This window comes from Dinoponera quadriceps, unplaced genomic scaffold, assembly GCF_001313825.1.
Source record: "Dinoponera quadriceps isolate SergipeBrazil2010 unplaced genomic scaffold, ASM131382v1 scaffold2952, whole genome shotgun sequence".
NCBI classification, from domain to species: domain Eukaryota; kingdom Metazoa; phylum Arthropoda; class Insecta; order Hymenoptera; family Formicidae; genus Dinoponera; species Dinoponera quadriceps.
Window position 1 is genome coordinate 323,036 of NW_014557517.1, and position 20,925 is coordinate 343,960.

Here is a 20,925-nt window from a genome sequence, read left to right on the forward strand (position 1 = left end):
ATAGACGACGAGCAGCCGCTGCTGGAGGTGAGAGTGAGAGGGCGCTCGCTATACGTTCCGCGCACAAGACGGAGTACCGTCCCGAGGGAGACAGCGGTAGATAGGTAAGTGAGGAAGGTACCAGTGGCTTTGAAGGAAACGGTGGAGAAGAGGGGGGAGATGGAGAGAGACGGTGAGCGCACTCGCTGTGCCGCACGCACGCGAAGCAACGGGTATCGGTCTCTCGGGAGTAGGATCGACGAAGTGTGCTGTATGAAGCACGTTGGAAAAAGGAGGAGCGATACAAAAGCGCCTTCTTAGGGGGAATGAGAGCGCGGAGCGAAACTCGTTAGAGGGAGCGAGAGAGTGCGAGCGTACAAAGCACAGGAAGGGGAGCGACACTATACGTAGCGTATATGAGATGCACGACGCGCTATATTAAGTGCACGTAAGAGAGAATGAGGGAGAAAAAGCGGAGGCAAAAGACGACGTTGTTCTCTCGAGTCACGGTAACGCACGGGAGTCGAGAAACGTGCTGCGTCGCGTTCTCCCCCGTGGCGGCACCCCTTCGTCACCGTCTTTTGTCCTGACGCCGGGTGGGTGGTGTCGGCCGAAGGACGACACAGGATATTGTACTCGTGTCTACGTGTATATGTAGTACACGTATACACAGGATACGGATCCTGGGCACGTAAATGAGCACCGCGCACGCACACACCTCACGCACAGCTCTCGACGAATGCTCCAGCTGTGACTACAGCCTCAACATCGTATTAATTTCCTACCACCGCGAGTCACGCGCGAAACGTACACGGCGAGCTGTCAAAGGCGATCGGTACGTAGCCTCACAACAAGTCCATCACCGGTCTTATCAGACATTACACTTGCCATTCGGCTCGATTCGGCTTCGTCCGTCGTTGCTCGTGCCACCATTCGCCACCTGCGTAATCGACCATCGCGCACTGTGTGACGTCACGCTACGTCGATTGGGACGTATAATCGCATAAGGTGTAGCAAGGTGTAGCAGTACGAAGACGCGATAACGCTGGAGGAAAGAAGCGTGATTCACGCTCGCCGATTCATCTCTCGTTTTACCAGGAGAAAAAGATATCGCATCGGATTATTGGAAATCTGATTAATCGGAGAGCGAATTCTCCGTTACCGCGCAGGAATGATTATGTTTCTTTCGAAGCTAACGAATATCAGCTCGGAGCGAGGGTTACACCGGAGAAGGGAATTCTGGAGTTGGTACTTGACAATTTTTACCTCAGAAATATATATGTATTATGCGTGAAATCGCTGTATCTGATTTTATTTCTTCAACGTGGAGTAGCACATGAAGTACAAGCTACACGGAAACTGACAAATAATTATTCGTTGTAAGCAATTTATTGCGCGAGAAATCGCATCGTGTATTCCACGCTGCGGGAAACTCAATCACGAAGAGGAATCGTTCAGGTAGCACATCACAGCGACGTTTGAATTTGCCGCGGATTCCTCGACGGTCGGTAACGCGACCGCTGGCGCGGCAAGTAGCGCCTCTGGCGGCGGGTCGGCGTTGCGCGCGCTCAGGGCGCTCACTCCGCCGCGAAGCGACGTCAGACGATCAGCTGTACGCTCGTCGCGGCTACGGCTTGTTCGCGCGCGCCACAACAGGCCCATATTGTCGCTTGTGATCGCGCGCGAGTGCATCGCAGCACAGTAGCGAGCACAGCGCTCCCGGTGCGATCACGCGGCGGACAGACGACAGGCGGGAACGAATCTCGGCCGTGTATTTCGACGGGCAGCGGGGCATGACGGGAACAGGTGACAATAGAGCCGCGCCATGTTAGATTTCACGAGATCGCGAAACGCGCGCCGCTGCCGCCGCCGCTGCTGCTGCTGCCGCCGCCGCCGCTGCTGTTGCTGCCGCCGCTGCTACTACTACCGCTAACTACTACCGTGGTGGCCAGTACCGTGTGGAAAGAGAAAGGGAAGGAGGAGATTTACACTTTGTTTTCTCGGCTCTCGCGCGCGCAGCTTTCCTCCTCACGACGGTGATCCATCCGAAAATCATCCAAGCTGGATAGGTTACCCGAGTATCTCCGCGATACCGTGGACTGGTTTATGGGGTAAGTCCTGCCTCTTTCACTGTGTTGTCACCGAGAGAATCGCGGCGGTTCGTGTAACGCCTGCACCGATATCCGCGCGCGTGTTCGCTGTCCGACGCTGGAGCGCGCCAGCCCCGAGCTGTTCTCTACGGAGAGGTTAACCTCTCCAACCCGCTCGTGTCCGCGCGCGTCCTCGTCTTCTTCGTCCTGCTCGCGCGATCACCCGCGCCAGAGCTCGGACTTTTCACCGCGGAGAAAGTAAGCACGCGCGCGGCACCGAGAGATTTTCGAAGCGAACCGTCTTCGTCATCGTCGTCGGCCGCGCGGAGTGCGACGCGTGCACCAACACAGCGCTGAAGAACCCACACGTACGCGCAACGTTTACCTGTCCGATTCACCGGTCCGTTTAAAGTCGATCTTTTCTCGGCGAGGACTCGATCGGAGTCGGTTACCTCGCTCGCTTTCTGCGAGTCGACATTTCTCACGCGTTTCCTCTCGCCTCCAAGTGTCTTCGACAACTTGGCGATCAGAGACGTCGGGATCGCGAAGACACACGCATTCGGCGTTGCCCCGCGAGTTGTTTATTTTCAACCGAAGGTCTTCCCGGGTTCGGTTCGTAAGAAGAAAATTCCTCTTCACACACGTTTTTCACCGCTGCTCGACACCACGTCTGCCTGCCTGTGTGTGTGTGTGGTTTTTTCAACGCTCTCACGTAGCCGTCTACAGTTTTTGTTTCTCTTGTTTGTCCGTTCGGTCGATTGTTGCTCGCCTTTCCAACGAGTCAGCTTAAGGTCAGGTGCGAGTTTAAGACAGGCACGGTTTAAATAAGTCCGACCAGCGATTCTCTTTTTTTTTCTTCCTCGTCACACTCGGGTGTCTCATCGAGGAGGAACGATTCAAGCGACGGATTCGCTTCGGTGAGCTTTCCTCGGCGAGAGAGAGTCTCCACGGCGACGACGCTCGTCGTCGTCGCGATGACATTCAGTGCGCGGAATATTCGTCGTTAATTCAGCTTCGGCAGCGCAAATGATAATGAAATGTGACTTCCTTTTGGCTCGGGCCCGTGATCTTAATTTTAGATTGGATGTAAATTAAAGTGGAGGAAAACTGTGCGACGGGAAAAAGTGCGACTTCTCGACCCGATTTCTTCTCGAAGAAGGGAGAAACAAGAGCCGCAAGATTCCCCGAGGAATCTGTTGTTGATTGCGCGTCGGCGTGACCGGCTCTGTGACAGTGACACAGCAATCGATCGCGTATTTCGCTCAGGAGGATTAGTATAATAACGATTTTTCATTAGACTCATTTCACGAAGGGAGGATTCCCCCGACGCCGGTAACTTCTATTTTCATGCACCGTACCGTCGTGTATATAGGGTAGCCCAATAAATGAGTTCCGTCACGCTGACACGTCGTCGATCGAACGGTTTTTTCCGGTGAGACACCCCGTGGACCCGTTTGTAATATAGATAGAGAAAGACACGGTGTATTTAATCGTCACGTTTACATAGCGTTTAATCGAGGTTACATGCTTAGGATCGACCGCATGTACAATCTTGGCTCACTCGTACTACTTTAGTGCGTGGTTCCTCTTTCGCCTCGTATTCTCGCGTGTAAAATGCGGAACGCGGGTTTCCTCCGTAATGATATAAGCGAGAGTCCGAGATTAATATTAAGATAATTAATTTTCGGTGGAAAATTATAGCGGCGAATATACGGCCGTTCTCGGCCATTTTCGACCCGACGGTGTATGCTTACGTAAGACGTACAACATACATACACCGTTCTTATCGACGTGGTTTGGGCCGAAAAGGGCCGAGAGCCACACTATTGTAGCCCGCGACACTTAAAAATTGCGCAACATCGTAGCCTCGACATATCGTAGCTTCGATGGCCTTCGATAGATATTGGCGTTTCTATTGTATTCGTAGATATATTTGTCACGCGCGATTACGTTAGATTAGATCGGCCGTCTCGGTTTTCCGCCGATGGTTGATATTTTTTCGCAGAGAGAGACCGTCGCTCCGAGCCGGCCAAGTAGTTTTCGAAGTAGAGGAGGAGAGTGTAGTTAGAAATAGGAAATCCAATTAGAGGCGCGAGTGTAACATAGTTCGGGAAATATCGGCGAATCGCGCGTTTTACGAGATGCAAGATGTCCTTCTGCCCACATTGCAAATTTAAATGTATAATTTTACGTGTAGTCATTTTTTACGCATTTGAATGTGTCGATACTATGACTTTGCACACATAAGTGTGGAAAAATTGCACACTTTGCCACGCGTATTACGTAAAATGATCGCGGATGTTTACACGTGGAACATCGAGAACGATTGATTACATGCAGACAGCGCGCGATCTTCGAGGTAAACGAATGATATAAATATTCGCAAGCCGGGAAATTCCAGGATTGACTTTGGTATCCCGATCGACGTTTTTCGACGAAAAAATGATTCCGGCTCGCGGGTGAATCTCGAAGAGAGCGAAAATATTATTTTCGCGACGCGTGTGTCCCCCGTGGTCTCGCTGCTCGCGGGGTTAAACGTACAACAATAACACTCGATGATAACAAAGGCGATATGAAGCGTGTGTGTGTGTGTAACACGGCGGAGTCGCATTTGTCGGACTTAATTTGCGGGACACGCGAACCGCTCGTATAGTAGGAGGAATTCGCGTTACGGTTACCGTGTCGAAATCTTTGTAAGACGCCGGGTGATCTTACCGCGTTCCGCATGGGATTCTTCGCCGGTTATCGTCCGATGGTGGAGTTCCGCGAGCCTGGCTTTTTACGGGAAAATTTATGGACGAAGTTTCCCCGCGAAGAAGAGAGAGAGAAAGGGCGGAAAGGACAGGCTGTCTTTATACCGCGAAATTTACACCGCCAGATTCGTTCATTTTACCGCGACGCGAAATACGACACGGCGAATGATTATGGATTATTCCTGCTTTCACCGGATTCTAAATCACAGCCGCGCGGAAAGTCGAATTTCTCCGGTTGCACAAACCGCGCTCGCGGCAGCTGTTTTTCTCTTATGTCGACGGCGCGTACAGACTGATTCGTGTGTACAGAGTGTCCCGTTTCCGTCGCGTTATATTTTAACGACGAATTCTATACGGGGATGGCGTGAGAGAGGTCAATTCGCGCGTTCTTCGGCCAGAACGCCGAAGGTGTTCTGTAGCTTTCCGAAGATCGGGGACTAAAAATATAAGGCTTTCCGCTGAATATTGAGTTCATATTGATCCGCAATCAATTTCAAGTAGATTTTGGCCGAATAGAATTCTATATATATACCGGAAAAATTCTGTTGAATCGGCAGAATTTCCGACAGCACGTATAATTGGAATAAATCTTCCTGACTCAAGGCGGTACCGTTGAAACGAATACTTCAGTTATTGAAACAATACATAACGTAGTTTTAATGATATTTGAATTAAATTGAGAATTAAGAAGATTTACTCTAATTACGCTTATATATATAAAATTTGAAGTTTAGTTACATAGATACACGAGATATTTATACAGACACAAAATATGAAATATTCCGAATAATAGTTTGTCCCTTTTTCAACGTGAATATGTCTCTCCTGATTAAAAACAATCGGTGTCGATCAGTCGGGTCGTAAATCACTACCATGCATACAAGTAAACTTACGAGAGACACGTATCGATCGAGCGTTGAAAAGCGACCGACGATCTGTACTTTACGCAAAATTCCTTTCGACGATGATGTCACTTTAAAGGCCACTAGCTACTCGTCGACCGCGCTCTTTCCTTTTGGCCGATGATTTAATTAGCGGTATCTGCGGACGGCATTAAACTGACGCTTCGTCGAGACGTAAAAATACGTCGTCGGGTTGTGTGTGTGTTCGCGCGTAAATCGTTATCGGTATCATCGGTTCGTCGAAGGTCAAGGAGGGCCAAGTGCGTCAAGTGCAGCGCATCGCGAGAAACATCGTTCTCGATCATTGAAACCACGAAGCGCGGAAACGCGCTATCCCGATGCTTCGAGGTCGGCGGGAAAAATGTGTGTTTTCAGCGGCGGCGTTGCTCGGAAAAATAGCGTCAGTGAAATAACTGGCGGCGCGCCAATTGTCCGAGGTGAAAATTGGCGAAAGGTGTCCGTTTCGCGCAATCGACGTCGTCGTTCTCGTCGCTTAGAACAGTTCACGTATTTTTTGGTTTTTCGAAAATATCGTCGATGGCGAACGTCTCGATAGTTTCTCGAGTTTCGTGTTGATTTACTCGGCCGAAGATGGCGGTTCGAGTGTGTCTCTAGCGAACAAAGTCTGCTCGCGTTGGCTCGCTCGAAACCGAACGGAGCGATGACTCACTTCGATCTCTAGTGGTGCGATTGGTTTCCTCGGCTGATTCACGCACGGTCGCGCGTCCACTAAAACGTCGCGACGCAACGACCCAGCGCGATTTCACCAGGTTTCAGACGTCTCGGAGGGTTTCGAGAGGGTATCGACACGGAGAAAAATCATTTCGACATTGCAGGGAAACCACATCGTTGCTCCTGCATATTTGTCGCGACAGCGATAAAATTTCGCCGACATAACCAAATTAGCGAATTATTCGTAATTAAAGCAGAAACAATCTAGGATAGAAAATATTGTTTAGTGAAATTTGTCCTTAGGACACGTTAATTTGCTGTTAGAGCAAAATAGTGTTTTCCTGCATTTAGTGATTTGTCCCTGCATTTATTGAATTGTTCTTACGGCAAAATAAATTGTAGATTTAGCGAAATAATCCAGGGAATGGCAGTTAGTGTTTTGAACAGACCGTTTCGCTGACCGTATGGTAACTGACCAATTTTATTGCGACAGCATAAAATTTTCTGTGCCAGCGAATTATTTTTCTCCGTGGGTGAACTTGCCGGTGTTTTACACTTTACGCCCTCTGCAAAACTAGATTACTTAACACGTTCGCTATCACCGCCGCAGATGTGCGATGCGTGTTCTTTATCAGTTTATGATAACGTATTGCAATTAATTTGAAAATGGACGATATTGTTGAGCTAAAAAACAATAAAATAGATGTAGGATGTCCTTGGTCTAGAGATAATTATATTTTTATTTTATAAATATATCCTAAAAAAACCCATGTCAATTGGGGACATATTCTAACATAAAACACCCTGGGCTGTGGTGCAAGATTTTCTTTTCAGACTCAGATAGCGAACGTGTTAATATAGATTTTATATAGAGATTAAATATATATATACAAAGGAATATGTAAAAAACTTGGCAATGTGCGCATTGTCAAGATGCGCGTCCACCTTTTACTCACTTGAATTCGCAAACGCCCGACTATTGCAAAAGAAAGCGGGTCTTTGTATTTTCCAATCATGGATTATCGATACGAGACCGGGTCAAATTAATAAACGTCTCTCGGAGTCGTACGTATATCGGAAAAGAGGACGCGTTTTTTCGAGCGGCGGAAAGCGGTGAAATGTCATTCTCGTTTCCACGGTTCTCTCAAATTCAACGTTAGCGATCGTATTGGAGCAACGTTCGCCTCCGGATTATTAGAAAAACGCGAACAACGTTGGTCTTTTACTTGAATCGCCTCTTCCTACGATAAGAGCGAGTTTATCGTTATTTTTGCGATAACACCAGCTAACCATCGGCCGGTGAATCACTCGTGATCTCACATGAGCATCTTGCCGGTTTTTCCGGGCAAACAAAGTTATCGCGTTTATCGTCGGAATATCGCCGCCAGGTGCTTGTCGCGATATCGGAAGACCTTCGGTTGTGCGAGCGAGCGTCTGAAAAATTGACGCGAAATGTCCTGCGGCTTATCGTCGGCCGGCCGGAAAAAGTCAAAGTTGTTCCTCGACTTTTTTCCCGAAATACGTCGTGACATTTTCAAGTCGATGAATTCGAAAAGGTCAGCTTCTGGTCAGAGGGGCGGCGGTCGTCGCGTGAATCTCCCTTCTTTTTCTCCCTGAACGAATCTTCAACCTGAACGTGTTATGATCTCCTCGACGATAAGCATCATTAAGCGCGATCATTACGGTTCTGAATGTTTATCTTCTTATGCGATTCAAGTTGCCGTTTTAACGGAACATATGCGACGCGTAATTCTCGTATTACCGTTCTACGAGGATTAATAAGTGCGCACGGCGAGGAAAGACAAGAAGTAGTAGATGTCGTCGAAGGACGATGATGAATCGCTGAATCAACCACCGACTCTGTCGAGTTAAGCCGTTGTTTTTCTCTCTCTCTCTCTCTCGGGCCTCCCACGGCATAATTATATCAATGTGTACTCATGTTGCCGATTACAAGGGCCGGCTTGTTGGTTTATCGTGACATACGTTTGCTCTTATCCCGGTGTTTCAAAGGACTCTCGAAGAGGGTAGTAGTCGCGTCTGCTCCGTAAACGTCGTGCAGGTCGACGTCGCATTTACTTGACATTCATCCGCTCCCTCCTCGTTATCCCCGCGCTCATTTTTCACGATAATGTCGTCCGACGTCTTCCGTTGGCAGGCGTATTCGTGAATGGGGAGATGTCGGATGATTCACGAGCGAGCGGGCAGAAATAATCGCGCCTCGCGAAATACGTCTCTCTCCTCTTCGCTCCGAAGCGAATATCAACGACTGTTCGTTATCAGTGGTCGATATCAACTGCGTGTTGTTCAAATATTAAGAGAGATAGACCGAGAGAAAAAGAGATCAATAAAACGTGCTTTATCGACTGCCATCGTTATTAACCTGAGATTTTGGTTTTGCATTAACTCCATCGAACTTGAAGGACTGACGGAGAAGCGCGAGATATACTATTATACAGGGAGACAAAAATTTCTTTGGATTTAATAAAATTTCATTAATCGAAGCAAATTTGTCTCTTGGAATAGAGCAAATAAACGAATATTTGATTTAACAAACGTTTGGTTTCTCTCAAACATTAAATATCTTTACGTATATACGAAAATTTGATCGTAAAAAAACATTGTTGAATGCGATGTCGTCCGATTAAATGTTTCAAGAGTCGACAAAATATTCTACATGAAACGTAAAGTAATATTTAGTCATGGAAAACCTGGGACATATAAGAATACCCAAACAATCGGTAAGAAAAGCGAAGTCATCCCCTCTCATCAATCGCCAACAGTCGTTGCCCGTCACTGAACGCCGTGCGATCACACAATCAAAACATTCCGGACCTTCAAGGCGATAAAATATATCTTTATGCGCCATGTACTTTTCAGAGTGTTCACTAAGTTTCGACCTGACGAACGATACACATACCACGGCCTGTATGTATCGATGTGTTCTTTATATCATTCCCCTCGGATAAGTAAAATATTTCGTCGGCTCTTGAAGTACTTGATATCGATACCGTATTATTTAACACCTTCGAATGAATCACATCTCCGCAAGTGTTAGCGTCATTATCAGTGCGACGTTAGAGTAGCCAGGAGATTACATCAGAATGTCAGGATAGGAGACGTCGGGACGTGAGCAGCGGTGCCAAATTTCCAGGCGTAAAATTATTTATTACACGGGAAGTTTCCAATTTTAACGGATATCTAACAAATTTATGGAGAATAAAAAGATACCCGGCTTGAAATTTAGGTCGGCTTTCATAGTTCGTCGTGGTACAAACGAGACTTACCTGTGCGACTTAACATTAACAGTAATTAAGTGGAAAACACGATGAAATTTCAACGCAATATGGAGGAAATATTTCTCATTAAGCGTCATAGACGCTTCGTCTTTATGAACCAACTTCGAAATCATACGGAGTGTCTCCGTTTTATCACCTAACCTATGGATTAATTTTTCGGTTGTCCGATGATTTGATAAAAATGTATCGCGTGTCCGGGACGCTCGTTGGGATATCCGATATTGGTTACAGCACGTATATCCGTCCGATACACCGAATGATAGTATCGATAGCGAGTCGCGAATTTAAGCATCGCCCGCGTCGCCGCTCGTTTCCCAATCTAACGCGCGCTAATAATAGTCTCCTCGTGGCGTCCGCAATTGGCGGCGGTATATCGGGCAGTGGGAGTCAGCCATGCAGTATACCTCGATATCTATTTAATCTATCGACGTAATTAGCGCCAATATTCCTCTCCCGACCGGTGGAGACCGACGATGACGACTATCTTCGTGTCTCTGGCAGCGTTCCGTTTTTCCGCCGTCCCGACCATTCAGACCGCGTCGCGGTGTCGACGTCAATGTCGGATTGTCTTTCTATAATTCGTTCCTGACAATATTTTCCATCGATAACCAATATCCGAGCGACTACACACGTACCACGTACACGCAACATCGCGCGTTTCCGCGTTCTTCGACTCGCTGTCGCGAGCGCGATTAATTTTCGCCGACGGAAGAATTGGGCGGAGGAAGCGTCTATTTTCGATGCGGACGGGCGGAATTTTGATTTTAATTTACGTTGGAATTAGAATCTCAACGACGGTCGATAGAGCGTCGCAGCGAGAGAGTTCCGATAACGGACTTGCGCGTGGGAGTTTCTCCTCCGAAATTCTCATCCGGAGATAATCATCTCCGGATTCGCGGACGATTTCGCCGTTGAGCCGGCTGAAGCGGGACACTCGCCGGCTAAGGCAGACCCATTGTGCGTGAGAAAGATCGATACTCGTCGGGGACTAGGAGTCCTGGAAGACCCAGACCCGGTGTCAGGGTATTACGTTGCACGCATTGAGAACGGCCTTCACCTTTCACATTCGCAAGCCCGAAGCCCGTGAACCAGTTTATCGCGCATTTATTCGTGTAGATGGAATACATTAAGTACTCGATGTTGCAGCGACGTGTATGTATATCTTGCTTGCGTTTCGAGCTCTCTCTCTCTCTCTCTCTCATTCGCTCGCGGTGCCGGATTAAAAGACCGGTGTACCATATCTGGCCACTCGATTTCCGTCCCTGCGGATCTTCGATTGTCACACCTTTCGTTTATTCACGAATTAACATACACGTGCACGCGCACACACATATACGCGCGCGCGGAATTCATGAGAATTCATTCTCATTGCGACGAGAAACTTCTTCTGTACATTCTGTATACCGAATTTTGCCTCTTCATTAACGAGTTAACGCTGCTAACGTTGATTTATCTATGATCAGCAGAGTAGCAAAAAGCTGCTTATCGGAAATCGCAAACTATGCGAGATTGTAGCTGCCTACGTAATCTATGAAATCTTCGTATACAAAACGCCCCCTCCATCCCCCCTTCCCTCCCCCCTCCCTTTCTCTCTCTCTCTCTCTCTATTTCTTTCTCTCGCGCCTTTGCTCGTCTGAAAATATTTGTCCGTATATAACGAACGGACGTATTGACATAAAGCCAACGCGAGTGAAGAAGCAGTCCCAGCAGCAACTCGTCGGTGATTAAACTTTTATATGTTTTATTGATTTAACCCTCAGACGGTGGAAATCGGGTCAAAACCGTTCTTTCATATTTCCCGTGTCAGCTGTGTTTCGGTAATTCCGACATCTCAGTGCTTCGACAATAATACGTTTCATCTTGGATTAATTTCAACTTTGCGCGGAAAATTGAATGACCTCACACGAATCGCACGTACTGTTCGATCATTGGTTTTACGTGAAACAACCGGTTTCCATCGGGCAACGTGTAAGTTTTATTTTTATTTTCCATTGAGACACGAAGAATTAAATATAGATACTAGAACTTCGCGCTGTAGGCGCCCACAGGACGTAATTTTCAATTCACTGAAACTTTATCAATCGAAGAATAAGGTATCGCGCGTTATTCATCGCTGAGACTTCGTAATTTTCCGTCTCCTTGATTACTCATCGATTACTCGGGAAGTTGCGACGACGGTGTCAGGTCGGGAAGAAGATCGATCTCGGAGGAAGCCGTAGCGAGGAAACGTCGGATTCGCAGGACAATAGTCCCTGCTCAACGTTCATCGTCGTATCGTTCGCGCTTTCGCTCCGGTCGCTCTCGTTGGAGCCGCGTTGGAACACCAGGTAAACAACTTCGTCGGGGAAGGTGTGCACCGGTGAATCCGAAAAGCGTCGTCGTCGTCGGGCGACCTTTGCGTTGCTGCGCAACGCTTCAATAGACGAAGAACTTGTTCGGCTTCGTTTCGGTCAGGTCGTTATTGCATTATGACGAGGACGACTCGGCGTGGAACGCGAGCGAGAGGAGAAAGAGTAAAGGAAACGCTACACACTATTAGAGAAGGAAGGAGCGACCCGCGGCTATACTCTGCCCCGGAGAAGCCCCTGCTGCTCTCTCTCCCTCTCTCTGACCCCTCCTCTCTCTAGATTTCCTCCGCTCGCGGCAGCTTCCTCCCGCGTTCCTCCCGAACACAGCGGAGGGCCCCCCCTTCTCCCGCCACCTGACGATATATCCGTGTCTTTCCCTCTCTCTTCCGCTTTTTCCCTATCTACCGTGAGGCGAGGTGAGGAGAGAACGATGTCGGTGGACGATCGCGGTGGTGGTACCTGGCGAACGGTGGCCGCTTGCCTGCCTGCGTGCCTCTGCCTGCCTGGCTGCCTGGCCTGCCTGCTTGCCTGCCTGCCTGCCTGCCTGCTGGAGAACACTGCTATGTCAGTCTGCGCTCCGTTGCTGGCCTGGCGGTGGCCGGCCGAGTGGTAGGTCCGATCAGCCGTGGACAGAGTGTGTCTCTCTCTCACTTTCTCTGCTTCGCTGTCTTCCTCTCTCACCTCTCGTCCCTCGCACGTCGCTCTCGCCTCTTCCTGCCTCCTCTTTCTCTCCCGCCGTCATCGTTCTTTTATGCCCCCGGCGGCTCACCTGCCCGCGCCCCCCTGGTACCACCGCGCACTCGTCCTGATGTTCGGTCTCGGCAGCAGGAAGGTCCTCAAGTACTCCGCCATCGAGACGTCGCTCCCCATCGATGTCGAGGACACCGTCACGTGTTTCTGCAGGTCAGTTTGTCCCGCGAACGTCACGACGTCGTGCGTCTCCCTTCGCCTATGTGCTCGGTGAGAAAAAACGCCAAGCGCTATTTCTCACACTCGACTGCTGAAGAAGATATTCATGTGTTCGCACGCGATGTAGATCGGTGGGCGCGATGACGATTGGTGTTGAAATCGGCACAATTGAGTGTCCTTGCTGTTTGGAGAAATACGCCTCGTTTCCTTCGAGTAACGTCGTCAAGCGTGCGGTTGTGCAATTCCCAGGGACGACCGCGTCGATAAAAAGATTACGCTCCGTGCGCGAGATTTGCTCGCGCGTACATTATTCCCCGGGTCCCCCGGCGTGTTATCGATATCTTTTATTTTATATCCTGAATATTTCGGACGCAGATCTCCGACGCGTATCACAAGATCCTGTGTGCGTTGCGATAGCATCGAGCGCGCGGTCGATTTTTCGATAGCGAGCCCGCTGTGCATTGCGAAAATACACGCGCGCACCATTGTTCTTCGATGCGGGTCTTAAGTAAGCCGCCGTTATCTCCGACGGAGATATGCCACCTCATTGTTATCGCCGATAGGCGATAGTCTTTTTGTGTCAAAACGACGACTCGACGACGCCGCGACGGAGCCGAAGTGACGCGGAGAAACCGCCGATTAAATCCATCGGCGATTTATCCGGGCTTACGTCACGGCGAATTAATGATGCCGCCTTGCAATCGGCCGTTAATTGCCCCCGGAGAGGCGGGCGAACGATTTCCTTTTCTTTTACATAGTTACGAAACGCGAGCGCGAGCGAAGGCCACCTTCAACCGTGCTTACACACATGCGTCTACGATAACAGGAAACTGTATTCTAATTGTACGCTTCTAAAGAGCTTCCGATAAAGTCGGGGAACGTGGATTTTCGGTCACCGCGACGTCTTTTCGAGAATGATATCGCGACGGGGAATGCAAGCAAGGATATATACGAAAAGGCCACGTCACGAGGGAGGAGGCAACCTTGCTATTCGTGAAAATGCCGGAAATCGTTTTATCGGGCGACAGAACCGTTTTCGTGAGAGAACGAACTCGTCGGACGGCGCTCTTACCGTTTTCTCTCTCGACGTATTCAGCTACGAAATATTCATCGCCAAGTGACGAGTAAATGGGAGATCGAGACAGAGACAGAGGGACGCGCAACTAAACCGACGGTGTCTCCGTCGCGATTTCACGGGGAGTAAATCTCGAAGAGAGATATCGTGATTGCGAGAGAAAGAGAGAGAGAGAGTATGTACATACGCGCACGAGTGCGTCCACAATGAGACGCTTTATCAGGCGACTGTTTTCCGCGACAGCCTTTCTCGTCGAGTTTGCACAGCTTGCTTCCCGCGCTGTTAACCGCAGCGCGACGAGGCAGTCCCGACGGTGTTTAGTATGCGCAATCTCTACATATTACCTTCGCGGATATAACACTTTGCAATTACAATTACGATACTTGGCGCAATCTTATTGTGACTTGGAATGTCATCGGCGAGATTCGCCTCTGTCAGTTCGCGGTATCTTCACCGTTAAAAATTCGACTCGAGCATAAGTACCGCATGACGAAACGTTTGATCCGTTTAAGGAGGTGTAAGGCTCAGTGTCGTATTTTCAGCGGCACATTAAAGCGGCAAGTCATCAGTCTAACATTTATCAAGCAAATTACGTTCTTATACATTTATTTCATTTACTAGTGCTGATTTTCTCGCTTTGTTAATGTGATAATTCATTGTGTTTACCGTAGATAAGAGTTCTGGCGGTAAACACAATGAATTATCATATTAACGGAGCGAAAAGATCACTAGATAGAGAAATCCACATGGTTCGAAGGTACAATAAATTCAATGTACAATACCTTTCCCCATTATTTGTTAATTTCCTTATTAATGCGTGCTATATTTTTACATCAATTGATCTAATAAAGATTCACAGACAATAGAAAGAGGTATATAAGTATTTAAATATACGCAAATATATATGTATTTCGAATATTATTATAAATTATGAGCTTTACATTGCTCTATTTTTAAAACGAAGTGGTCAGTAATTCTGAAATTCTGAAATTTGTGTATAACGCCAGCATATTAGTCTTTAATATTGTAATAGTTTTTCATCAAAATCTTGGTTTAGAAAATATTAAAAATCTAAATTAAAAATAGAGCACGATGATCTCAAGAAATACGTATAAAAAGTACCAACTTTAGTTGCAAGTACCTCGAATTTTTTTCTAATTACTAGTTAGATAATATTCCAGTGTTACGTGGCGCAAGTTTCATTGAATTCTTATCAAATTCGTTTCACCTTACAACCTCCTCAAACGAGATAATCCCGCAACATCGGGGAAGAATACGGCATATAATTCCGTGCACGACGTGCAGGCGGAGTATTTCTGTCCTCTTCTCCTCTTAGGGAAGAGCAAGTTTTTCATACTGTACTTACGTACCGAGGATGCACTCCGGGCTCTCGCAGTCACCGACGCCGCTGTATCGCGGCTTGCTCGGGTATATCCGTGTGACGTAATTACGTTGCGGACACGTGTGCGCCGCGCGACGTGTTGTGCAGCACGTGCCTACGATCGCGCAGCTCGACGATGTGGTTAAGGGGCCGCGGTACGGCATCGCGGCTTTCGAAATTCATCAAGGGTGCTCGTGGCCCGGTTTTTCATTTCGTCAACACCGCACCTGCGAGATATATACCGGCCTTCTTCACATGGAGACACGCAATCTTGGCCGGGATGACGCGTTATTTGCTTAATCCGCCGGTAGCGAAAATGAAGGATATCACCTGTCAACAGGTATCACGTTTTAAATACCGTGGCGTGTAAAGAACGTTGTGTAATTAATGTCAAAATACACGGTTATGTCCCACGCGTGCTCGCGTTGAATTGTCACGAATGCGATTATTCTCTCATAACTATCTCAAGCCTTAATGAGATTTTCAATATGATTGCGCGGGTTTACGTTACATACCGAATCGCCTGCCAAGAGTTAAGAGAGTTAAAGAGATACACGTTTCGCGCATCTCAGTCGTTCGATAATTACATGGCGATTCCGACGAGAGTCAAATTAAAATGTTTTAATGTTCCGTCAACGAGGAAAAAAGAGAGAGAGGTTAAAGTACGTTCCTTACGTAAGAATCAAACATCATCGCCGCTGCGCGGCGGCAATTAGTCATTCTTTGCGCGTTATATCCATTTATCCAGTCCATGTAGTTCCTTATCTCCTGAATAATTTCCATACCTCGACGCAAGCTATCGACGGCTTAATTAGCGCCAGCGTATTTAAGCGTCAAGATGGTCTAAAGTCGAAAAGTCTCCGCGAATTAACCCTTTTAAATGCATAGTATTGTAGATTTGCAACATATTTATTTTTCCTCTTTGTCGAGATCAAAGGCACACCTAAACGTGGAAGACCAAATTCTTCCTTAGAACGAAATATACAATCCAAAAGGCACAAAGGCAATGCTCAACATGTGCCTCAGAGTTTTTTTAAATATTTTTCTCATTTTCTGGGACTACCTGTGAACCTAAAAAAAAAATATAATTCAGTAATAAAAAAAAATTCATGCATTTAATGGATAAGATTCAAATGCGCGAATATATGATGGAGAACCCGGTTTCCGCTCCGTATATACCGCGCAACGTACACATAAGTGTATATATATACGCATTCGCGTCTCTTCCTGAACTTCAACGGCGCGGCATACGATTAAGGTTGAGTCAATATTTGCGTTTGGCGAGGTGCTATTGGATGGGCAAGCTTCACGCCTCGATGCGGCTAGATCGAAGTCAGAAATTAAGACGACGGACCGCGACGATGACACGGCCTCGATTTTTAATGACTCTCGCCCGAACGAGCCACGCCGAATCGTAAACTGTGCAACGGTTTGTGTGCCCGAGAGGGGACGCTCGCAAACCTGAGTTCCCCCGATCAACAAAGGGGGAAACAGACTGCGTTCCGAAACGTTCTCTCCTTCGGTCTCGAAGATCGAAGCGATTTCGATCGCGAAATTATCCCGCCCGATAAACGGGTGTGTACATACACTCCCCTCCCCTCTTCCCTGTCCAGCGCGTTGTTGAAGGCGCGGTGATAAAACAACGAGAGCTAAAATTAAACGCCCACCGTCACACGGGACGGATCAATTTGCACCGCGCTTTTAGCGCCGGTGTTTTAACAGGTGTGTTGCACGGCGGAAGACGGACCGCCGTCAGGATTTATTACGATCCGCGACGCTATCCGATGGCGATAACGGCGCGTCAAAGTAGCAACGGGCACCTCTGTTCCCCAAAACCCCGAACGGCCGTTGATGGTTCATTCACGCGCTCTAAAGCGAAGCGAAATTAAGCGGTTTCACGGCGACATTTCGCCGTCGCTCGCGCGCGCGAATGCGTGCCAGTTTCTCCCGCGAATCGGATCGCGCGCGCGCGTCTTCATTAGGTTAATTAACGCGACGACATTGACACCGTGCGACAAATGCCACGATGGTAGTAACCCTACCATCGCGCTGCTTCCGTTCGCTCACTTCGTTCGCGGTATCATAGTTAATTTAACGCGTTTAACCTTCTGACCTTTGCCTTGAGAGAGAGAGCGGGATCGATTATCCCTGAAAAAACTGCTGATTCAGTTCACAGCTCGTCACGCGTTGTTCTTTCCCTCGACGTGACGGCGAACGCATCGCCGACCTCGTGAAACATTCTCGCGTCCGAGGGGCCGAGTACTCTGACTCAGCTCATCCCGAATCCATTATCTCGCGGAAGGAGGTTTCGAGGGAACCATGAAACGCGATCCGATTAATGGACTTCCGGCGAGAAGACGACGTCAGGCGCGGCGAACCGGGAGGATCCGGGAACCGACCGCAAACCGTCGTGCCACACAATCGGTTGATAGACGCACCGCAGACCGGGAAAATCCGCCCGGCGGGCGGAAGCGCTCGCACGCGAGAGCCGATTGTGTGCGTGCCTAATCCGCGAGGACGAAAATAAACCCGTTCGGTTGCGTGCGAGTACAGATGCTGATCTTTATGTTCATTTCATAATTGCCGCGCGTAATTGTCGCAGTTCCGGGAGGGGGGGAGGGGGGGAGAAAAATGAATACGGACCGTAAATTCTGTCGGTGCGATCAATTAGCCCTAATGCGCTTTAACGATCCCGGCTACCGATAAATCTGTATTTTCCTCGCGTCGCGGAAGATACCGTACACGCTGGTAAATTTTGCATTAAATTTAATGTATTTCATATGTCCCGCACAAGTTTTTCTGGTAATTTAACACAAAGTGAATATGTTGAAAAGTAACGCAAATATTACCGAAGTATAAAATGCGTTGTATCTTCGGCCCAGAATAGAGCAAATATTTTCCCAATTTCTCTCGCGCTTTCTGCGTAAACGCGGGGAATATCCTCTCGAGTCTCCCGTCGAATTTCGGAACTTCAGCTCCGGGAAAACGAAATAATTTGACACGTGAGGAAAATAGCGATACGCTAATAATGGCCGGTGAGAGAAGAGAAAGATAGAAACGTGAACTCGCCGCGCGTGAATCAGAAGATCGCATTCGGGATGTCGTCGCGGACGGAGATCAGAATCCGAGAGTTCCTTGGGCGAGCCACCCTCGCGAGGGTAGTGACGCGCGATGGCAGGTAAACAAATGCGGGAGAAATGTTTGTCGATGGAGTAGCGCGCCGCGACGTCACGGGGAGGCGCCTTCGAGGCGCCGTTCGTCCATCGATCCGCATCCTTCGGATGTAATCCTAGAGAAGAGGAGAGTACCGGCACCAGCCGGCGTCCGACGGTGTCTGGCGCCAACCCCCGATGGCGAGCGAGCCGCCCCTCCTCTCCCTCAATCGTTGATCGTCCTGATAATTACTCCACCAGGAGCGATCTCTCGCGGGTGTCCTGCCGCGTACTCGCGATCTCAGTGAAATTCTACCCACGCGAAATCGAGCTCGAGTTTCCCGAGAGCCTCGGTTTTAATCGTTACCTCGCCGACAATCGGTCCGTGAAGAGCTTAGGTCTGGTTGCACTAAATTCCGATTAAGCTAAGCGACGATTAATCGACAGGATTGCAAGCTGTAATTTTCAACTCCTTCTTTTCCTCAATTTCCTCAACAGAAATCTCGATTGGTGACCCTGTAAGTTAATCGTCGTTTAGCTTAAGCGGATTTTGTTGCAACCGAGCCTAAACTTAAGGGTGTATGTTCTAATCTCGGAGAGCCTTGTCTTATCTCCTGTGGCAACGTGGACCATTGTGGATTATCCAGCTATCCGTTATCTCTTATCTAGCCGTTCTCCGGGATGAGTCAATGGCCGCCCTCGGTAACGTATAGTTTTCTTCCTTCGTAGTGATGCATATTCTCGATGAGGACGTGCACCTTCGCGGACTCTTGGTCAGCGAGTTTCGCCGGAAATTCGATTTACTCGCGCTGCGGGGGAGCGTCGCGAAACAGCGAGAAAGAGCCGTGTGACGCGAATCCCGTCGGCGAACGTAAGACGCGCAACTTTAGTCGGTCGTATCTCAAAGTCGAAGACGTACAACTGGGTTTGCCCGTCTTAAAAATTATTTGCGGACCGCCGGGCGCCCGGGTGAAACTGTCGCATGCCACCGCGGTGATAAATTGTCCGATAAAATATACACGACGAGGCGTTCTCGCAACGTCGGCCCGGAGAAATCCAGCCCGGAGACACCCCTAAGTACCCCGCGGGACCCGTGACACCGCCGGAAAGCTCGTGGAGAAGACGTTGATCGCGACGCCATCGATAATCCCCTGTCGCACGCTGAAGGGACCTCGTGACCCGTAATTCTCTTCCGCAAGGGAAAAGGTCGAGTTCGCGTGTGACCGAACTTAACCCTTTATCTTCTTAAAGAGAAGGCTTCGTAGAAGGAAAGGAGAAAGAGAGACGAGAAGAGGAAGAGAGGAAAAGAAGGAAGAGAACACGAGAGAGAGCACTCTCGGCCAGCTTCAAAATGAATTCCCAACGAATAGATAGCGGTATAAATAATGGCGATAAATTCGGGAGCACAACGGCCAATTAGCAAGCGAGCAACATCTAATTATCCGAATTTCATTTTTCACGCTGGAGGTGTCGGGTTGACGAAAACGAGGGGGAGTCTGTGTGCGCGCGTGTATCTTCTCTCTCTCTCTTTCTCCCGGAGCAGAGAGGTTGCGGGAACGGAGCGGGATATTGATTGTCGCAGAGTCGGAGCACCGTACCGCTCCTTCCCCGCTCGTTGTAGGTACCGTCCGTCTGTCCGACCGACAGTCAGCTGACTCGAGTTACCCGACTCACAGCTGATCCGACGCACGCCGCCGTGCTGGCGCAACCACCGTCGCATTGCCGCCCTCCCTCAGGGCTCACCCCTTCTCTCTCTTTTTCTTCCGTCCTCCCTCGCCCTTCGAGCCCGCGATATATCGGTTCGTCCGTCGTGGCTCTTCCACGCTTCACCTTCGGCTGAAACACATTCCGCACTTCTCGCACCTTGCACTTTGCTTGCGCGCGAGCTGAGAGTAAGGTAGACACCGTTGCGCTTTTGAAGCTTTGCCTCGCGCTCGGCGGAGAACTCGGCGGTGCTCATCCGCCGAGAAGCTTCTCCGCGTCTCGCGGATCGTCGCTTGGGTATTTTTGGCCACCGCGTGAGTCGATCGATTATAGCCGCTCGCTATAAATAATTCATTCATCGAGGGAAACTAGTTGCCAGCCAGGCGTGCCGTAACTGCAAAATAAAAGAGCCGCTGCGTTAACAGTTAAGGCGCGTGCTCGCGGCATTTAAGCCGTCGATATTTCTAAATATAACGACTCCAAACCCGACGATGGTGCCGTTCTATTTCTACACCAACTCGCGGAGCATCCCGCGTAAATATAGCTCGCTTTTTTGTAAATACACCGTGAGAGAAATTCACACGGCACGCCGAGGTCACGAGCCGTGCGGGCCCTTCCAGCCCTTCCGAGAAGGTCACACATCGCCGATGGAGATCAACGCGCC

At 48.9% G+C, this 20,925-nt stretch overlaps 1 protein-coding gene across 3 annotated transcripts in view; it reads left to right on the top strand.

Moving 5' to 3' along the window:
• The first annotated feature begins 27 nt into the window (after positions 1–27).
• LOC106749262 (MOB kinase activator-like 2) overlaps positions 28–20,925 on the top strand; it is a 32,255-nt gene continuing 11,357 nt past the window's right edge. The window contains exon 1 of one of the 3 annotated variants that reach the window (XM_014628546.1): positions 28–104. Coding sequence is in view for 2 of the 3 variants with exons in the window: in XM_014628544.1 (XP_014484030.1) it covers positions 12,792–12,943 (152 nt within the window). In the remaining variant the exon portion in view is untranslated. Of the gene's footprint in view, positions 105–1,285; positions 2,091–12,560; positions 12,944–20,925 lie in introns of those variants that run through there. The other 2 variants (XM_014628545.1, XM_014628544.1) reach the window with 2 other exon arrangements.